Source organism: Lagopus leucura, unplaced genomic scaffold (genome assembly GCF_019238085.1).
Source record: "Lagopus leucura isolate 7727_CA_CO unplaced genomic scaffold, USGS_WTPT01 Super-Scaffold_100002, whole genome shotgun sequence".
Classification (NCBI taxonomy): Eukaryota; Metazoa; Chordata; class Aves; order Galliformes; family Phasianidae; genus Lagopus; species Lagopus leucura.
This window is the reverse complement of record NW_024962263.1, coordinates 39,904,352-39,924,324: the sequence shown is the minus strand read 5'-3', so window position 1 is coordinate 39,924,324 and position 19,973 is coordinate 39,904,352. Positions and strand designations below refer to the sequence as shown.

General features: G+C 39.6%; 1 protein-coding gene across 8 annotated transcripts in view; it reads left to right on the top strand.

The window, feature by feature from the left end:
- The first annotated feature begins 515 nt into the window (after positions 1–515).
- Positions 516–19,973, top strand: part of CEP192 (centrosomal protein 192) — a 56,177-nt gene continuing 36,719 nt past the window's right edge. For 2 of the 8 annotated variants that reach the window (XM_042869952.1, XM_042869945.1), the window contains exons 1-17: positions 638–744; positions 1,200–1,430; positions 2,889–3,014; positions 3,884–4,029; positions 5,383–5,429; positions 6,766–6,898; positions 7,210–7,364; positions 9,832–9,969; positions 10,238–10,583; positions 10,919–11,056; positions 12,326–12,390; positions 12,466–12,657; positions 13,530–13,653; positions 15,659–15,789; positions 17,122–18,160; positions 18,280–18,406; positions 19,217–19,388. In XM_042869952.1, coding sequence (XP_042725886.1) covers positions 1,264–1,430; positions 2,889–3,014; positions 3,884–4,029; positions 5,383–5,429; positions 6,766–6,898; positions 7,210–7,364; positions 9,832–9,969; positions 10,238–10,583; positions 10,919–11,056; positions 12,326–12,390; positions 12,466–12,657; positions 13,530–13,653; positions 15,659–15,789; positions 17,122–18,160; positions 18,280–18,406; positions 19,217–19,388 — 3,246 coding nt within the window. In that variant the 5' untranslated portion in view covers positions 638–744; positions 1,200–1,263. Of the gene's footprint in view, positions 558–632; positions 745–966; positions 1,053–1,199; positions 1,431–2,888; positions 3,015–3,883; positions 4,030–5,382; positions 5,430–6,765; positions 6,899–7,209; positions 7,365–9,831; positions 9,970–10,237; positions 10,584–10,918; positions 11,057–12,325; positions 12,391–12,465; positions 12,658–13,529; positions 13,654–15,658; positions 15,790–17,121; positions 18,161–18,279; positions 18,407–19,216; positions 19,389–19,973 lie in introns of those variants that run through there. The other 6 variants (XM_042869946.1, XM_042869953.1, XM_042869949.1 and 3 more) reach the window with 6 other exon arrangements.

The window sequence follows — 19,973 nt, the reverse complement described above, 5'->3', positions numbered from 1 at the left end:
TTGTTTCATTGTTTCTGCAATCCCCAGACCAGGAATATAACTGCAGGATAAGTGGATTGTAAGACCTGAATGACAGCAGCACTCTCCTGACAGTGATCAAAGTGATAAGTGTGGAGAACAGGACCTTCTCACCCTCTGCTTACAAAACAACGTGGCTTTTATGCTTCAAAACTGAAATCAGACCTTCTACGGGCTGTATGGAATCTGCTTACTACCCAACCTCAATAAGACAAAGCGTCTCACATAGCAACAGTACGGCACGAGTACATCGCTATCGCAAGCACCGCAACAGCCCTCCTGGGCCCTCGTTGAGACAGCAACACCCGCCCCTCCCGCCTAACGGCCGCCGCGGACACCGCCGCGCCGCAATCCCCTCGCCCAATCAGCGCTCCGTTCTCCAACCTTCCACTTTCCGAGTGCCCCGACCGCCAATCGCCGTCTCTCACTGCTGCTCGCTCCGCCCTCCCCCATCTATTGGCTGACGGCGGGGCGGGGCGAAGCGCGCGCGCGGGCTTCCCGCCAGGGCCATTAGGGGTGGCGTTCCCGCTGCGCTCCGGGTGAGCCGGGGGCAGCTTCTCGGCCCGCAGGGGGGCGCCGTGGTGCGGGGGGCCGGGCCGGCGCGAGCGGCGGTTTGAAGTTTTGGCGGTTGGGCGGTGTCCGGCGCTGGCGTTCGGCTCCTTCCGCTGCCCGCTCGCAGGAAAGAGGCGGCGGGACGAGGGGAAAGGGGTCCCGGCCTGCGAGCTGGTGAGCGTGGGGGGGCCGCCGGGTGCGGCTTGGGCCGGGTCCGGGCGGTGGGGGTTCGTGTGGAGCGCTGAAGAAGCCGAGCCGGGGCCTCCCGGCTCGAGCTGTGACGGCAGCCGATCGCGTCACGGAACTCGCGGCTCCCCAGGTGGCTCCTGCTGCTGTTGGGGCAGTGCCGGAGGGCGGTCTCGCTCCGAGCAGCTTTGCGGGCTAAATATAGGCTGGCACCCCGAGCGGCGTCGGCGCTGCGGCTGGCGGGGAACGGCTCTTTTTAGGAAGTCGGAGGGGGCGGTAACAGAAGCGCCTGAAAGGTTTGCAGAGGGGGAATTGTGATCGATTCTTAAACGTGTATGTGAGCCGAGCGGGGCAATGGCCCAGGGGCACCGGCCGCTGTGTTTGGGCAGCGTTTGTGAGATTGTTACCGTGACGTAGGTAACCGTGTGCTCTTTTACTTCCAGATGCTGCTGGACCAGGGCTGACTGTTGCCAGCAGGGTGTTGCTTTAGGCAGATTGCGCAGCACGATGGAAAGCTTCCGAAACATTGCCGATGAGACCTTTCCCAGCTTCCTGGGCAGTTCACTGAATAGCAGTGCCAGCATCCTTGTGGAAAATGTCACCATCTCCTCCAACCCCGGTTTACCTGTTGCAGCTTCAACTGTTGCCAAGAACAAAGCAGGCCATGACAGCAGGTGAGGCCCTCGTTTAATTCTACTTAGTAATTCCACTTAATAATCTTACCAGCTGTCTGGTTTGACCCATTTAATTTGGAAAGGAAAAACTACCATCACATATTATTACACTGCTTAGTAATCAATAGTGGCTGTTTGTATTAGCAATGAAAAATCTGGGTGAGGTTCGTAACTCATAATGTAGTTAGCTTTCCATTAAAGTTATTCTTCAAAGGAATAATTTGGTTTTTAGAATGAAAAGATAACAGTACTTGAAGGGAGCATGTAAACAGGAGGGGGAATGGCTGTTTATTAGGGTGGATAGTGATAGGACAAGGGGGAACGGTTTTAACTAAGATAAGGTTTAAGTTAGTTATTAGGAGGAAATTTTTCATACAGAGGGTGGTGACGCACTGGAACAGGTTGCCCAAGGAGGTTGTGGATGCCCCATCCCTGGAGGCATTCAAGGCCAGGCTGGATGTGGCTCTGGGCAGCCTGATCTGGTGGTTGGCGACCCTGCACATAGCAGGGGAGTTGAAACTAGATGATCACTGTGTTCCTTTTCAACCCAGGCCATTCTATGATTCTATGAACAATTGAGCATAATTTCGTTTTTTACTTTGAGTATACTCTAGCCATTCGGAGAATATATTTAAAAAACGTGGGTACTATGTTAACCTACCTAAATCTCTCACATTTTAGAAAGGTAACGTAAGTAGAGACACCAGCTAAATTTTAATACAGTGTATAATGATTTGTTCAACAAGGGTTAAAACCAACAGTAACAACTGAAACCTTTGTTTATATCACTGCTGTCCCATGTGACTTTATATGCAGTAAGGTCAGACCATTAAGGCCTGTCTTCAGAAGTGTGCATTCCAAAAGTGGCAGTAGCCAAAGAGAATAAGAACGTGCTCATTCTCTTAAGAACTTGAAGAGAAGGAGCCTCAAGAAAGACATTATTGCTCACTACAACTTGCAACTCCCTGAAAGGAAATTGTGGTGAGGGCTGGCCTCTTCTCCCAGGTAACAGCAATAGGATGAGATGGAATGGCCTGAAGTTGCACCAGAGGAGGTTCAGGTTGGATATGAAGAAAAATTTCTTCTCAGAGCGGTGAGGCAGAGGCACAGGCTGCCCTGGGAGGTGGTGCAGTCACCATCCCTTGAGGTGTTCAAGAACCATGTGGATGTGGCACTGAGGTTCGTGGTTAGTGGGCATGGTGATGTTGATTTGTGATTGGACTGGATGGTCTTAATGATCATCCTTAATGAGTCTGTGATCCTATTTTCAGAAGATTAGAGAATGTTCTGGGTACCAAAACATACCTTCTATACAGATTGGCAAGAAAATGCAGAACTACTCAAGTAATTCAACACATGGGAGATCAGTGATTACCAAAGAACTGGAAAGAATTGTATTTGATTACAAAATAGAGATGCTTATCACAACAATTGTGTTTTCCCTCCCCACTCTTACAGGGTTTCTGATATCCGGGCATCTTATTTAGAAGAAGGGAAGCACTTACCTGCATCCCTATCTTCTCACAGTAGCCAGTTGGATCCTGAGCCAATGGGGAAGTTTGCCATCAGTTTTCACGATGACATGTGAGTGAGGCTGTTAAACTAATTTGTTCCTAAAAAGCATATAGCAACATAGTATTTAGATTTGTATATGCAATGGGCTACTCATGGAATATGTTTGGGTTTTGAAAATGAAATTATAAGCCATAAAAACCAAGCCAAATTGGGCCTCTAATAGTAATGTATCCTCCTGCCAAACATCCCATTCTCTGCTCTAAAAAGACTTTTCAAATTTAAATAGAGCTAATGCATAATGCAAAAATGTTTCCTTTCACTCAATGTGGAAACTTTAAAGTCTTCTGATTAGCCCAGTAAGCTAATTGTGTATGTGGCTATCAGAAGTGAAAAGTAAGTTTTGAGCAGAATTAGTGAAATTCTTTGTAGTTCTACTCAGTAGCTGCTTTTGTAAATCCCGTTCTTTATATTTCTGCTCCAGTTTAATGTTATGAACAACCTGCTGGTATTTATGGGCTTAGGAAAATCTTGTTTAGTTTTTGTTTGACTTGCTGTCAATTTGATCATGGAATTTTCCCAGCAGGAACCTCTTCCCTTTGGGCTTTCCTCACTTGTTGCAGAAATGCGGAGGAGAAGAAGAAATAGGGGACAAAACAACAACAACAACAAAATGGTGGCAGACACGCACATATATTAACATTAAATAGCTCTAGGTGCTTCTCTGGGACATTTTAGGTTGTGGAACAGCAGCCCTTGATCTTGATAATATTCCTCTATTATAAAATGATAGGTGACGTGTTAATGGGAACAGCGAAATTCCCAGGGATGAAGGTGTGAAAACTGGAGAACTTCTCAAATCTTTATGTAGAGAGATGTCGTATGCTGATGTTGATTACGTATAATTATGGTGTTTTAAATTGAAATAATTCTCTTTTTAGGGAAGTTGCTAAGTTGGTTAAAGAACCTCAGCCTGCAATTGTTAGTCTGAGAGAATCCTATTCCGTGGCTGGAGATCAAGACCAGAACGTCGTTGAGCATTCGAATCGCAGTCAAGATACCTTATTACCACTTGAACGATTGGAAGGTATTAAACTTCAAGAAAAACTACATGGTCTCAGTGTAGTTACCTTATTACAGTGTGGCTGTGGAGTTTTTCACCATTTCAGTGTTTTGTGGCATAGTGCAAATGCGATTTGGAAAAGAATCTTTTTATTTTGTACGAACTGAAAACGCAAAAAGCTTGGGATTGAGCAGAAGTCCAACAATGTGATGACAATGTACAGAGTTGTTTTCTACCCCTTCTCTTTCAATAGATGCGGGTTTATGAGGTTGTATTTTAACTGATGTTTCTTTTCTTGCCCTATTCCAGCCAATAATGAGTGGTTTTTTTTTGTTTTTTTTTATTTTTCGGCTGTGGCTGTACAAAGTAGAAGCTCATATTTATTTTTTTTAGTGTAACATATGGAAAAGTAGTTTGGAATGCTTGGCTGTGAAAACTGTTCCTTCTTGAAGTGTGAATGGAACAGCAGAAGCAAAACAATGTTCTGTAACTTGCTTTCAAAGTACAGTTACTGATGTTAACTATACGTAAGGGAGAGGGATTCTAATGTGATCAAATTCCTTTGGCTCCTTCAAGAGAGTAGATTTCATAAATACTTCTAGTCATTACCTTCTTCCAAGCTATCTGCAGTTTTGTGAGGTAAGCATTCATAATTCAATAGACAACACGTTCTATTAGGAAGTGCATGGTTTGTAATATAAATGCACCCTGATAAACCACTGTTCATTGAAGCATTGTCTTCAGCCATTTCTCCTTTTAGGCTTAAGGAAGTGACAGTAATATAGGAACAAGATGCTTTGGAAAATTGGGAGTGCCTTGTTTGGGCTTGGTTCTGAGCATTGCTACTTGGCTATTCAGTTTTAAGTTGTGCTGTATTTGAAGCTTAAGATTGTAGCCTGGAAACTGCTTTTTGTTCCCATTTGTTTCTGAAGAATTATGAACCTTTTCAGCTAACATCTGTATTTTAGATGTTAGCTCTGTCTTGTGGGACATGATTTGGTTATGGGAGAATACAGTAGAAAAGTGGAAGCTGCTTACAAATGATTTTAAGAGAAGATACTGTCTCAACAGTGGAATGAAACAGTGGAATATAATGCTCATTTCTGCTTCTGTAATGTGCCACTCTCTCCTTCACAGTGCTTGTAAGAAAGCCTTCAGGCAGTAATTGTCTACATGCTGTTTACAGTTCTAGCCCTGTTGAAACCTTGCCTTTTTAATTGTTTCCAAGACGCTTTTGATTGTTCTTGTATGAACGCAGGAACTTTGGTCTTATTATAACGTGTACATTTCAAGAGGCTGTCTTATAGAATGGTTACTACCTAGTGTTCTCATATTATGCTACTAACATACTGATTTTTACTATATTTTTTGTTCCAGATTTACCAACTGGAATATGTTTTCTTCCAGACAGTAAGGATAACAAGGTAAAAACTTCTTAAATACTGTGAAATTATAGATACCCTAATAATAATCTTGTATGAGACTTCTCTCTCAGGAAGGAAAAGAAAGGAAAGTGATGCAACAGTGTTCATTGTTTAGCTGTGTATACCTGCAGGCTGTAACAGCATGTCGTGTCTCATTTTGCCTCTGTTTTCCACATCACTTCACATAATTAGCACCACGGGAGTGTGACTCCACCTGATCTCTCTGTTGTGAAAGCTGTTGTTTATTCCTACCTTGTGCTGTCTTCTCATTCTTTATCCATGTGTGAATCTTTTAAGCACAATTGTAGTTTGCCCTAATGAAGAGTCTTGGAGGAACCTTTCTGAATGCTTTTGGAAGTTGAAGTAGGCTACCAGTCTGATCTGTGATGCCTTTATACTTGTTAATTGCTTAGAGGAATATTAGTTCACATGACTTCTTCAGTGTTCCCAACATAAACCACACCATTTGTAAGACCTCAGTCTTGTTGCACCTGGATTTTTTCTCTCTTTTTCCATCGTTGAAAACAGCTGCATCAGGTACTGGCAGGGCTGTGCTTCAACTGCTTTCTGCTGTTGTAGAGAAGCTGATGCTTATGGGTGCAGATGGGAATGAGAGCTCACAGCTCTTGTAGAAAGCACACCTCAGGCTGCAGCCTGATGCTGTCCAGTTGTACGCTTCTTGATGTGTCAGCTGGTGTTTTCTAAATTACTTTAGTTTACTTTCATTTGGTCTGTGTTTGTGCTTGTGTGTGTTTTATGGGCCACAGGGGCCTGTGACTTGCAGCGGAATGCTCTCAGTCTGTCATTGAAAAGTAGTACCTCTCTTTCAAAACGTCTGTCCTTTCTGAACTTTCATATTTCCTAGCTGTCAGAGATGAAACAGTGTGAGACTAAATCCAAAGTAGGCGTTGTGCTACTGCTTTCTTAAAAAATAACAACAGGAGTTTGATTTTGGTGTATGATTTCTGAAGAAGCATTCATTTAGCATTATAGAAACCTATTGTGCATTTCCTACTGTGCACTTTAAGATGAAGGATTTTTTTTTTCCCTAATAAACTCCTTAATGCAGTAGTTCAGTATTTTGGTTCTGAGATCTTTCAAGTTTGATGTTATTCAGGTGTTTTTTCCCTTTTATGATGTTTGTGTTTCTTTCATGTTTCCTTTGTGGAAGCTAGAAGGCAAAATCGACTGGAGCTGAATACTTCCTGGGATGTGTAAGAAGGAAGGGGTAGAGTTTTAAAATGTTACTTAAACCTCTTTAATTGCTTCTTATTTAGGGGATTTATGCAATAGCTGGTCATTCACAGGCAGATTTACATATGGATGTTTCTCACAGGTTACTCCATCTGAACCTTCAGAAAAACTGGTAGAAACTGAAACCTCAAGTGATCATCTTAGCATCAGTCTTTCAAGTTTTTTAGAAAATGAGAAACTCTCATCTCTTTCAAGCTTAGGAGGAGATTCCACAGGTAAGGGATTTGTAACTTTATAGCTTTCTCTGGATAGTTATATTTAGAATTCTGACACAACATTGCTACCTACTTGAGGAGAAATGTATTACTTAAGCATAATTCTGTAAAAAATACTTCATCCAAAACTTGTGTGAAGAAAATTACAGAAAACCCAACTTATTTTGAGGTGGAAAAACAGGATCATTCTGCTCCGACTGTATGAATGTGTCTTGATGCATTAAAGATTATGGAGTTGTTCTGATAGCCTGCCAGGTGATTTATAAAATACCTCTGAAGGGTGAATGGGATGTTTTCTTTTGTTTCAATAGATGATGATATTGATGATGAAGAGTTCTTTGATAACCAACTGGAAGCTTATTTTGAGCAGCTGATACCACCTGAAGTGACCAGAGGAGACACTGACATAGGGAAGCTTTCAGATGGCTGTGAAGCTCTGAAGCTTCCTGAAAATGGCTTGCTTCAAGTAAGTTTTAAGATGGAGTTCCAAACCTAGTATTCCTAATGGCTGTGAAACACAGTAGTATTGTTGAGAATTGTCTGCCAGGGTGGACAAGATATTCTTTCGTGACAAACCCAAACACTACCCCACAGATAGCATTAAGCAAAGGACTATTGTTTCTTAATTTTTTTTTTTGTAATTGATAGCTAATATAGCTCGAAGCAGGAAACAAAGCACTTTAAACGAGATTCTGGCTTTCTTTTCCCTATGCAAGGTTTTCCCTAGGAGAAAAATAAAAAGAAACAAAAGAAGCTAAATAGCATAGCAGTGTTTGTATTAATTATCTTATAGTGCTGAGCTAGCAGCCGACAAATATGCTTGTTACGGAGGATCTTTCTGCTTATGTGATAAGGCATGGGGAAATTAGGTAAGTAGTTGGCTGTCCCAAGAGACGTTAATCTGGAAGGCTTGCAGAAATGCTCACGGGTTTCCTGTTACGCTGTTGTCTTTATTTAGGCCTTCGTTCAGATTTTCTACACTCATCTTTGTCGTGGCCTTCTTTCTCCTGATAAGCAGTTCCAGACTTTGTGCAGTCAGTTTTGTTACTTGATCTTGCAAAGGGGTAAATAACGCAAGTGCTAAGGTTATATTACTGTCCTCTGATATGATGGAGACCTGTCCTAGGGTTAATAACTAACATAACATCAATGGTATTTCCTGAAGATGGACCTTTTCTTGCTGGACTGCGTAAGACTTCATTTCTTAAGTCCTATTATTGTAAGTATGCTTTTCAGATAAAATCTCTTCTATCTCTAAGCTGTAGGATGAGAAAAAGGAATAAAGACCTGAGCAGCTCTTTATTTAAATAGCTGCTAGCAATTCAGCATCACCTGTTGATATTCTAGCTTGACCTTTAGAGTAAAGTAACAGTGGGGTAGGATGCAAGTCAGCACTTGCTGCTGTAAGAGCTAGCCTCTGCTTGACAAGTTCAGTCTGTGCTGCAGTTCAGTCTAATGTTTCAGGGGCTGCTTTTTGGAGTTCTGCTTCTTGTGTATGTGAGTTTGAACTTACTGCAACTCTGAGGTGTTCGCTTGAATGAACTGTGGTACACCTTCTCTACTTTTCCCACTGCTGATGTTAGTATCAGGTTTGTAGGTACGCATTTGGAACCCCCTCAGGTCCAGTAGGGGAAACAATATTACTGGTAACCAAGCAAAAGCCTTTACTAATATTGCAGTCTGATGAAACCATGATTTTTACTAGCATCTGAGTGCAAGGAATTCTTAAGGCTGTCTAATATCCATAAAACACTAGCTTTACCTCTTCCTTCCACTCCCAACAAGCTGGTTGGATGAACTGCAAGGAAGGCCATCTTTATATCTTGTAAATTCCAGGAGATGAGTGTATTTTCTTTTTAGGCATTGCTAAATTTTATTTTGATGGTTCTATGACAAGAAATGATTTTAATAGTTGTAACTTTTTGCTAGTCTTTGTTATAGTTTAAATGCAACATTGTTCAAAGGACAGTGTGGAGCTTTCTTTTAAGACGTTGATCATCTTGTTGAAAACAAGTTGATTTCTTTTCTGATGAAGGATTGTTTTATTTTTTCTTTTTACATATACTTTAGGGTTTGCTGGCATTAATGCTTATTTCATTTTGTACAACTAGTTTTTATAAAGAGCTTTTCAATCACCAGCTTGATTGCTGAGGTCATAGTCTTCAAGGTTTTTTTAAACATGTAGCATCATGAGGCTGTTTTTGCAAGGGAGTAAATGGTCTCCTGAAGTCTCTGTGAGGAGGGTAAGCAGAGAGCAACAGCTACCTGGTGGTTTGTCTTAGAACACCATTTCTCTCTTACAGATTGCTCGGTGTCTGTAACCCTGAATGAAAACTTGATACTTACATGCTTGACCAGAACAGTGAAGTGTGATTGATTGAATCATGGTTGCAAAGATTATGATTATTCTAAGGATGTGTTGTCTGACAGCTTCATAAATTTCCCACTTGACTTCAAAAATTCCAGGCTGTGGGAAGTGATCTGTTAACCCTTTCGATGGCACTCTGCACAGGTTGCCAGTTGTTGATGGACAGCTGTATGTGAGGAATAGAATAGATGACTGTTTTAAGACCGTGTGGCCATGGCGAAGAGTGAGAACAGCAGAGCTGTGTTCTCTGACCTCAGGCTTGATGTAAAGAGAGCAAGATGCTGCTGCTTCACTGTGGCTGTAGATGGGCAGTGGGGTAGGTGCCAAAAGGTTCCAGGCTGGGATTCTCATTCAGTGATAGATTCGGAGAAGAAATAGTACAGTGCCCTTGTTAAAGAAAATGAAATAACATAGTGGGATTAAAAAGGAAAGAGATGCCCCATCTTCTTGCTCTGTACATACTGAAGGCAGATTGGTGGACTGGCATAGCCATCAGTGTGTTTTATTTTTCTCTTCAGCATTGTGGATGTGATGTAACTTAAAATTTTTATTGTCTTTTTTTGAGGACTTCCAGGATCCCAATATGTACCAGGCTGTGACAGGAGGAGACTCAGGAAATGCTAATGATGAAGGTTCGCAAAAGCAAGGGATGATTGGGTGTCCTGTGCAAACAGAAAAACTGCCCCGACCAAGAAGACAGCTGGTATGGAGTTATCTCTTAAATATATATAGAATAAGGCTAGCATAAAGTAAATATGGTTGTGCTTTTAAACTTATAAGAGGTTGAACTAACAACCCAAACTTTCTTTAGAAAAGATGAATAGTAAGGCTTTGTTTTTTTGAATATGTTTTTCAGCCATGGTTAACTTTGGCTATTTTGTACCTAGAACTATTAACACAAGCAATTAACAAATGCAATTCTGACACTTAAGAATAACTGTAATAACTTAAGTTTTTTTTTTTTTCCTAAGAATTCCATGACCAGCAGAGATGTGCTGGAATCCTGCAGTGCCGCTGAGCTGTGTTTAGATTCACTGTATCTTCAGTGCATCAGCAGCCATAGAGCTGATGGCGAGGGTGCTTTTTCCAAGCAGGAAGTATGGTCCTCTGAGCATCAGTCTGCTGCTTCTGATGGTGAAGTACTACATCCAGCAGAAGGGTTTCTGGAGCACTACACCAATCCTAGAATTCCTCTTAGTGCAGATGAACCTGCAGCTGTCCCAGGTGCAACTGGGTGTGAGGTTGGCCTCTCTGATACTTACTTGTCTCCAACTGCAGACAGCTGTCAGAATAAAAGTTTAGCTACAACGGACTCAGGTATGTTGTTTTATATATGACATAACTATGCCACTGTTGCATGGAAAAAGAAATAAAATTGTAAGCTGTGCTTTTTTCTTTAGTAAAAAAAAATTCACGATTTCTTTACAAATAAGAAAAAATGTAACTTGAATAAATTGTTTTTGTTTTTATAAATTACTGATTGATGGCTATTGCAAACTTCTTTGGCAGAGCTGCTGCAACTTGAAATTGCAGCTACTTGATCTACAATAACTTGTTGCTGGCCTTTAGTGAGTAGATTCATTTAAATTCAAGACATTTTGCCTTGTTCCTTTTATTTTAATCATCTAGGCATCATTTGTTGTATATTTCAGGTGATGCACCACATAGCATTGTTTATCAAAATGAAGAAGGCAAATGGGTGACTGATCTTGCTTACTATACTTCGTTTGATGGAGAACAAGATTTAAACCTGTCTGAGGATGATAAAATAAATGAGTTCATAACTGGATGTATGTAATCTTTTATCCTTTTTAGTTGGCTGTTCCTATCTGTTAGTATAGTTAAGGAAACTTTTTCTCTTCCTTTTTTATTTTTTCCACTTTAAAAATAAATGGTGTTTAGTATTCAAAGCCTGTAGGCTTTAGATACTAAATCTTATTTGAAAGCTGTTGTCATCAGCATATAATGATAGTTTCAGCTGACAGCTTATTTCCATGTTTCTTACTCGTCCCAGTAAGAGTGTCACTGATACCGACTGTATGAGCAAAATAGCTACCCTGTCTGTCATTTCCAGAAGTGTTGGTTAGAATTTTAATTATTGTTATTCTTTTCATCAAGAAGAGGAAGCCATTGTTCTGTACTGCATGATGGTTATAAGACAGGAAACTGTAAGCAAGAAATTATTATGTAAACAAGCAAGTAAATGTGAAAAGAGCTGCTGAATTCTCTGGCTGGTGATTTTTGTGAACTTGGGGATGTCTTGGTGCTGAGTGCTTACGCTTAGCACTGGTACTGCAAAATGTCACTAAGGGCCATTTACAGGACTCTTCTAAGAAATTCTAGGCTTTTTGAATCTTTCTCTACTTCAGTTTTAATTTTCCTTTACCTGTCTCAGGCTGATCTTCATGAGAGTCTGTGTTTGTCGTACAAGATTGGGTAGTATGCATGTAGTGCTGTGGGCAAATAAATTCCTCAGCACCAAAATGTATTGTAAACAACTGTCTTACCGTACAGACTTAAGCATTGTATGCAGTGGAGTTTCTCTCCGCTGAGAAAGAAGTTTGCTTTCCTCAGAAGCAACAAAATTCCAACTTCCCTTAAGTAATTTTTATAGACAGCGAACTTTGGCCATGTTAACTTGCACAGGTATTTCGTGAACTGATACAAACTGAACCAATCTCTTTCTTTTGCTGAAGTTCAGCACTTAATTTTCTAACCTGAATGTTGTCTAAGTTGGTTTGGAAGCTCCGTTCTACCTAGTATAGATAGCAGAACCAATAATATGATTTGCTTTCAGGACGAGGTTATAAGAGGCCTTCTGTACTGAGCTCTAAGGTAGCTAGCCAAATGCTTCTTTTACTGGGGTGCCTAAAGGTCAGGGAATGCTGTTTTAAACCAACTTCACATGAACCTTTCTTGCTATTATGTGAGGAATAACTCCTGGTTTCTCCCAAGTTGTCTTGGATGTAGAATTAAGCATCTTTGCCTCAAAGTTTAGTTTAATGATGCAGAATAGTAATGGCAACTCTTATTTAATAAATGTCTTCTTTGATTTTAAGCTGAAGCAGCAGCAGTGATTGCACAAGACCAGGAAGAGTTTGAGAAAGCGCACAGACTTTTGCAGGTAAGTAATGATCTGAATGCAGGCAGAATAACTGCCATTTATTTACAGATGACAATTTTTGTCACTTCTTTGCAGGCAGAGAAAGTAGACATTCTAAATGCATCTGAATTAGCAAATTCTTCATGGAAATCTGCCGGCAGCTGCCTTCTGCCAAAAATGTCTGATGTTAGTAAAGATGCCAGCTACTTACGTTTGTCTCTGGGGGAGTTCTTTGGTCAGAGGTCTGAAGCTCTTGGTTGTCTTGGTGGAGGCAGCGATGTGAAACGGGTATGTATCTCAGTGTTATGAGAGGCAAGGGAAGGATAAGAAAAAACAGAACTGCTTTTTTTTTGTTGTTGTCATAACTATTTCTGAGAACTGCTTCTAATTCTTTATGCATATACAACAAGGATGAGTTGTTTTTTGTTTCTCATTTGACATTTATGATGTGAAGGGATGACTAGTATTACCAAGGAATCTTTATAATTAATTCTTGGTAAAAAACATAGGGTTAGAGAGAGGGAAGGTAGGCCTTGTTACAGGCTGCTTGCTGGAGATAAGAGCAAGCAGTCCACAGAGTTGAATGGAACACTACTAAGAGGGAAATTTGAGTGAGGTGTCTCTAAGTGGCTGTTGATAATTGTGCTATCTAAGCAAAAGCTCACTTCCAGTAAAAGCATAATCATCTAGACCTCAACTTACCAATAGACTTTTATGTGTTTCTTACCTGCTGTTGGGTAGACAGCATCTCACCTGTGCTGCAGATGAACAGAACCTGAGAGTTGTGTTTAAGGGGATATGCTTGTGTAATTCAGTTTTGTCCTAGTGTACTGGTAGAGTGAGCATGTTCTGTACTGCTGCAGAACTGATGAGAGCACATGTACTTTCTTTTGTCTAACTGGTGTAAATACATTTTCTGCTGTTTTTTTTTTTCATTTTTGTGTGTTGTATGCTTTTATTTTTTTGTTATTTAAATAGCATTGTATGTATGTCAGGTAGGCGTTTACAAAGCTAGGAGGCATATGTTATTTCTCAGCCAAATACCAACTGAGGAGACACTAGCTGAAACTACTTTGCATACCCACTGGAACTGTGGGTATTTCATGATTGAATTTACTAATGTTGTATTCTGGGTTGTCTCTTTTTTTTTCTTTTTATAGCCTTCTTTTGGCTACCATATTACATCTCCGAAGACAAGGCAACCTGTTGCTTTGCTAAGGCAATTTGATGCATCAGTAGGTGACACTACCCAAGAAACTTCACAATTTTCTGAAGTGTTTCCAGGTAATTATAGAGCAGGATGAACCTCAGACCAGTAGTTGTAACATTAATGAGGAGTTATCTGTGTGGAACTGTTAAAGACTGTACAAGTATGTGATAGAGACTGGAGAGAAGTATGTGATAAACTCATTGTAATCATCTTAATCACTTTCAGGTGTGTGAGGGTGAAGATGGAAGGTATTCACACCAAAGAAACACAAACCCTAAAGCGTTGTGTGAGAGCATTCCAGTACCAACTAGTAAACTGGATTGCCCTGGCCACTTCCACATTTTCAGATGCTGGATAAATACCAGAATGTCTTGTAATAATTAAAGCATGTTCAGGGTTTACCTATTGAAAAAGCTATATAGTTGTGTTGACAAAAGAACAACAACAACAAGCCCAACAAAAACAATGAACCACAAAAACAGGAAGTTGATTTATTTTCCATTTAGATATAGAGGATGTAGGGAAAGTAGTAGATCAGGTTATAACTGTCTGTGTGTGTATATACAAGTCTAACTTTTCCTTCCATCTTTTAGAATAAATAAGTAATTATACTCCTGGGATATCTGATTAAAGAAAGAATAAGGAAATTCCTCCAAAATCTTATGTGCAAAGACCAGAAGGTGCATTTTTGCATAACTTGCATATAAACTGAATGATATATATGTAGGAGATTGAGAGCACTTAATCAAAAGATGAGTTCCTTTTAAAGCATCTTTGCTGTTCTTATACACTTAAGGCAATATCAGCCTTCTGAATCCATTTGTAGCATCAATGCTGTGGCTTACATAAACTTCTACAGTGATGAAAACATCAGTTAGAATTTTATGTAGGACATTTCCTTAAAAGCAACTTTACAGCCATTATTTTCCCAGGTCTGAGCCCTTCCAAATATTTTTAAAGCATCCCTAATTATGTTATTTTGCTTGTTTTGTTTTCTTTAAACCTAGTGCTACTGTGCTTAAATTCACTCTACACTAGTCTGGATTTTTTGTTTACAGTTTGTTTAAAAACAAACAAACAAGATGTTTCTTGAATCTTGTGACCTTTGTTGAGGTAGAAGCTAGCTGTAATTGCTGCTTTAAGTAATAGGTAAATACCATAGTGTGCTCTGCAAATACTTTGTAAATGCTAGAGAAAGTGGCCACAAATTGACTTAAATACCCAATATATTAATAGCAATTGTCATGTGAATTTTTTTCAGGAGTACTGGCAATTATCTTTATTAACAATATTAGTATACAATCCTTTTTTAAGGAACAGTAGATGCAGAAGAAACTGAGAGCTTAGTGACCTGAGCAGGATATTACTTGAAGTACTGAGGATATCCAAACTCCAAATATCTGCCACAAGTAGAAGAGAAGCTAAATTAACTGAAGTAAACACACTTCATACTAAGTGTATTAACTTAGTATGTTAAGCAGAGCTTTTTAATAAATAGTATATAGTGTTCTATGGAGTCTGGATGTTTTCCTTCGAGCAGAAGCTCCTTGGTGATATAACAGTTTCTACATCTCATCAGTACATTATTTCCTACTTTGTGTTCTGTCTGATAATCCAGAAGATTCTTAATAGACTTGATGGATTCAGAGGGGTGTCCTTCTCAGTATAATCCTTCAAGATCACCGGTTCACTGCTATCTACCTCTCTCAGACTCCCTAGTATATGAAAAAACGTTTTACTCAGTTCTAACTCTTATGGTTTTATGTTAGAGCTGGGTCTACGTTTATGCTACCTTGTGAATAACATTTTATGGAAAGACATGTTTAGCTTGTGCTAATATGGTAGGCTACCTGAAAATGAAGTGTGAGCTTGGTATTGTTAACATCACTAATTTTGTTAACTGAATGAAGATGTTCTTTCAATATTATAACTATACAGGTGATTGTTGATGGTTCTTGTATTGTGTTCAACTGGAACAGACTGTTGTAATGAACAAACAGGACAGTTCACTTCCCGTGAATGAAGTTGTTCAAACAGTATACTTGGAAATTAATTGTAGGTCTTTTTCTTTCTTCTTAGAAGACTTGGAAGCTCAAGCAAAGGAACATGTGAGTTCTACCAGCTGTGAAGATGCGTGGTGTAGTGTGGAGGCTGCAGCTGGAATACAAAAAGGCATTAATACAGAAACTGCTTCCAAAAGTGACACAAAGGTATTTTTTTTGCATTTTCTATTAATTACAAGTGTGAACTTGAAAAAAAGTCACTTCTGTTGTTATTGTTTCTTTGGGTAAGGTTAAGTTTAGACTTTGATCTCAACCTACTTCAGCCTTTTATGCTGATAACTTGAATCCTAGCAGAAGTCTTTTACTTCTTAGACTAGTTTCATTAGATTGTTATGATCTATGAAGTAGGTCTGGTCGTACCAGCACTGAATAGAAGAAACAGCACCTTTAACCTGCTGATCAATCTCTTCTTGCTGCAGCATAGATTGCTGTTGGCTTTTTTTTTTTTTTCTACAAGGGGATGTTGCTGGCTCATGGTCAACTTGATGACTACCTGGACCTCTGATTTCTTTTCTACCAAGCTGTTTTCCAGCTGGTCAGTCCCTAACCAGTACTAGTGCAAGGACTTATTCTTCCCCAGGCTGAAAGGCGTTTTTCTTTGAAATTCACAATATTTCTCTCATCCTGTTTCTCCAACCTGCTGAGGTCTTTCTGAACGATGCCAGCCCATCTTATGTATGAACCACACCTTTGCAGACTTGCTATGAGGCTGTGCTCTGTTCCATTATCAACGTCACTGATAATGATACTGGCACAACATCCTTCCCTGGGATACCTCATTATGGACCTCAGGCTACTCATAGCCTCCTGACAGACTGTGTGCCCTGATAACAACATGTTACATCCAGTTCTTAGTCATAATCTCCTTGTCCACTCCATAAATCAATAGTCTTTTTATGAGGATACCGTGAGGGCTTGTGTGGATATCTATGAGAGGACATAAATGCAAGTTCACAAAAAGAAATCTTATCTACAAAAGAGATGGGAAGAGATTATGATCTAGAGGTGACATTGCCTAGTTATGCCAGTGTTTTGCTAAGAATAGGGTGTGCAAATTCAATAAGTCATGAGACTTCAGAGATGCAGAGAAGCGTGGAATTTATTTTGTTTCACTTTGTTGAGAGGCAGATGATTGGAAGTTATTTGGGAGGATAGTGTGTGTTTGGTCAGTTTCCTCCCTACTCTGTCTTTGGTTGTATTTACTTGTAGTCCCTAAAACCAAGCTAAGGCAGATAGGAGAATTTTGTGTGTATCAAGTTGCCAAGTTTTAAAGGCACAGAAGCTTCCTAGCAGGCAATCCTTATGGCAAGCAGTCTTGGAAAATCAGTGGTTTGCCTGTTGTAGTGTTTCTCCTTGTCAACAGATTAAGCCTCGGGCAACAAGAAATATTAATATAATATCAGGCATTCCACACCTGGCATAAATTCAAATACAAAATCATTCTTCATTTGGTGCTTAACCTGCTTTTCTTTGTTGTAGGATGGAGTTAATGAAGACAAGTTGGAAGGTGGCTTATCTAATCATTCTGACTCTGTCCTCAGTATTAGCACAATTGCCTCTGCTATTGCTAATGCTTCTTGCAGTGCTGATCCTTCCCAATTGGCTGCTATGATGATGACACTCTCCAATAAAAATAGAAAAAAGTGTTTCCTTCCTGGAATTGTTAAAGAGATGGAACTCACAGCTGATCAGACATTATCCAGTCATGTGGAAAACAGTACATTTGATATGGAAAAATATCTCAAAAAAACAGATGAGATGGGACATGAAAGTGAGCGTGAGAGTATTGTAAAACTTGAGACATCTGTCCAGAACAGTATGTCTGAAAGCACTTCAATGGGTAAAGTTAGAAACAAAGAAACTCTTGTAGAAGACTTTTTAAATGATCATAATGAGCAGCAACAAACAGAGAAGCAGTTTCTGGATTATTTTAATGCAGAAAATGGTACTCAGAATATCTCTAGCTCATCTGGTGCTTCCAGGCATGAAGACAGAGCTGCAAATAGCATTAAGTATTCAGAGAAGTTATCTGATATATTAAATAGTAAACATGTGCAGTTGATGAGTGCTACTCTTAAATCTGATGTGCTGGATATCCGAACTTCACCTAGTAGAAACAAAGCACAGACATGTGAAACTCCTTTAGCATCTAAAAGGGAAATGGCACAGAGACTTCTGTTTGCTCAGGAGGCTGACAATCTTACTAGCAGATGTTGTAGCAGGGAAGATGGAGGAACAGTAGATCAAGTGAAAAATGCTGTTCCCGAACCATGTAATGATTTGGAGAGAAATACAAGAAACATCGTGCCACTCAGCAATGTAAAATCTACCAAACAACCTGGTAAATATGTCTCAGTAAGTCCTACAAAAGCAAAGCCTGTGCAAAAATTGGACCCTGATGAAGAGACGCAAAGCACAGAAGTGGAGGAGAGAGCCAAAGAGAGCAGTGCTGCTGGCAGTGGTAACCTGAAACATGTAACTTTTGAGAAGCTCTCTCCAACTTGCCAAAATAGTGGTGGTAAGTAATTGTAACTAGTAATCTAAAAAGATGAAAGCAACCAGTTGTAGGAAAGGCTTTTCTTGAAATAGACTTGTTTCCAGTGCTTATACACTTATAAAATTCTGTTTATTTATCAGAGCATCAATCCATGCTCCCTGAATGTGACTTGCAGCCTTTAGAGGATGAGCAGTATAGCTTCAGGCCTTCAACTTCACCGCTGATTCACTCTTCTCCTAGTGACACTTCTGGAACAGCATTTTCAGGGTAAATTTTTTAGCGTGGGTTATAAGAATTGCTACAGTTTCATGGGGATCTTGGAGTCATCAGGTTTTAAAGTAAATATTGTTTTTGACTTCAGTTTATAGAAGACTTTTTTTTTTTTTTTTTTTTAAGACTAGGACTTTGTTCTGTGTGTAAGCTTACTCTTAGGTTTTAATGTATGTGTGGAGGAGCATTCTTAAGCAATTGCTGATTTATTTGCCTTGTTGGTATGATGATAGAGTTGCTGGACAGGAATGTATCTGTTTCTGCTCAGGATTGTCCAATAATGCAAGAATACAGAATACTCAGCCAGTCAGATACTGTGGATACTTAAACCTTTGTGATGATGGAACTGTCGACTGCAGTATTTAGTTTTTATTCATTTTTTGTTATGGTTCTAGTTATGTAATAACAAAGCTTGATATTGTATACAACCAATGATGGCCTGGGTTGTTATTATTTTTGTTGTGTTTTTTAAAGTTGTATTTAGGTCAGTTTTGTTCTCTAATTCATATCACTGCTTGTGGTGAGAGAATAATTAGAAATATTTGTATTACTTATGAACACTTTCATATTTGAAACTGTAACTTTGTCCCCAAGATTTCAGCATTTCTTAGCAACTGAATGGGTAATGGTTTTTTTTTTGTTTTTTTTTTTTTTTTTAAATGAGTTCCAGTAATAAGAGGAGCTGTGTGAATTATAGGATTGCTACCAAGTCTTGTGGTTTTAAACATATACTATGGCCAGTGGCAATTCATTTTCTTGTGGGCATGCATTCTGTGTCGTCTGACATACTTCCTATCTGTTTTTCAGGTCTGAGGCTGATTTTATTAGCACATCACATCATCCAAAATCATCTTGCAAGGAGAGTACTGTATCTCAGTCGGTTTACTCAAGCCCAAGCATGAGCAGATTAACATATGTCTCTGAATCTGACAGTACGCTTAAGAATACATCTGTAATGTGTGATCCAGAGACACACTGGGTAAGAAAATCTATGACTGTAATTATGCCCTATGCTCTGCCCTACGAACTGTTACACGGTCAAAATCATTTTTAATGATTAGAACAGCCTGAAAGGTTTCAGAATAGTTTAGTGTACACTGTGCTTAGCAAAAAGGTATTGTGCTTTTCCCTCTTTTCTTCCCTACTCCCAAGTTTCAGGAATTTAAATTCTGAAGTAGGTTTTGTTAAATTACAAACCCAAGTGAATGTAAGAGTAAACCATTCAACGGACTTCTGGAAAATGCTAGAGTTGGTGTATTTTTTTCCATGTTTTTCTGAGTTGCTTCTTGAGTAATTCTGTTCTTGGAATGCAGTGCAGCATTCTAGCAGCAGTTAGCAGGCTCTTCATCTGCTTTTTTCACCCCTGAGGCTCCCTTTCTGTTTTGTTTCATTTTCTGGTAAGAGTACTTCCCTTTGCCTACAACCTAAGAAATGTTTATCAGTGCATATTTTAGCTTCCACCAATTATTTCAGGACTGAAAATACCATTGGTCTACCTCTGATAATCATTCTCGCTGTTCTTACTGATTTAGTAAAGAGTGTATCTCAGAGTGAAACTTCAATT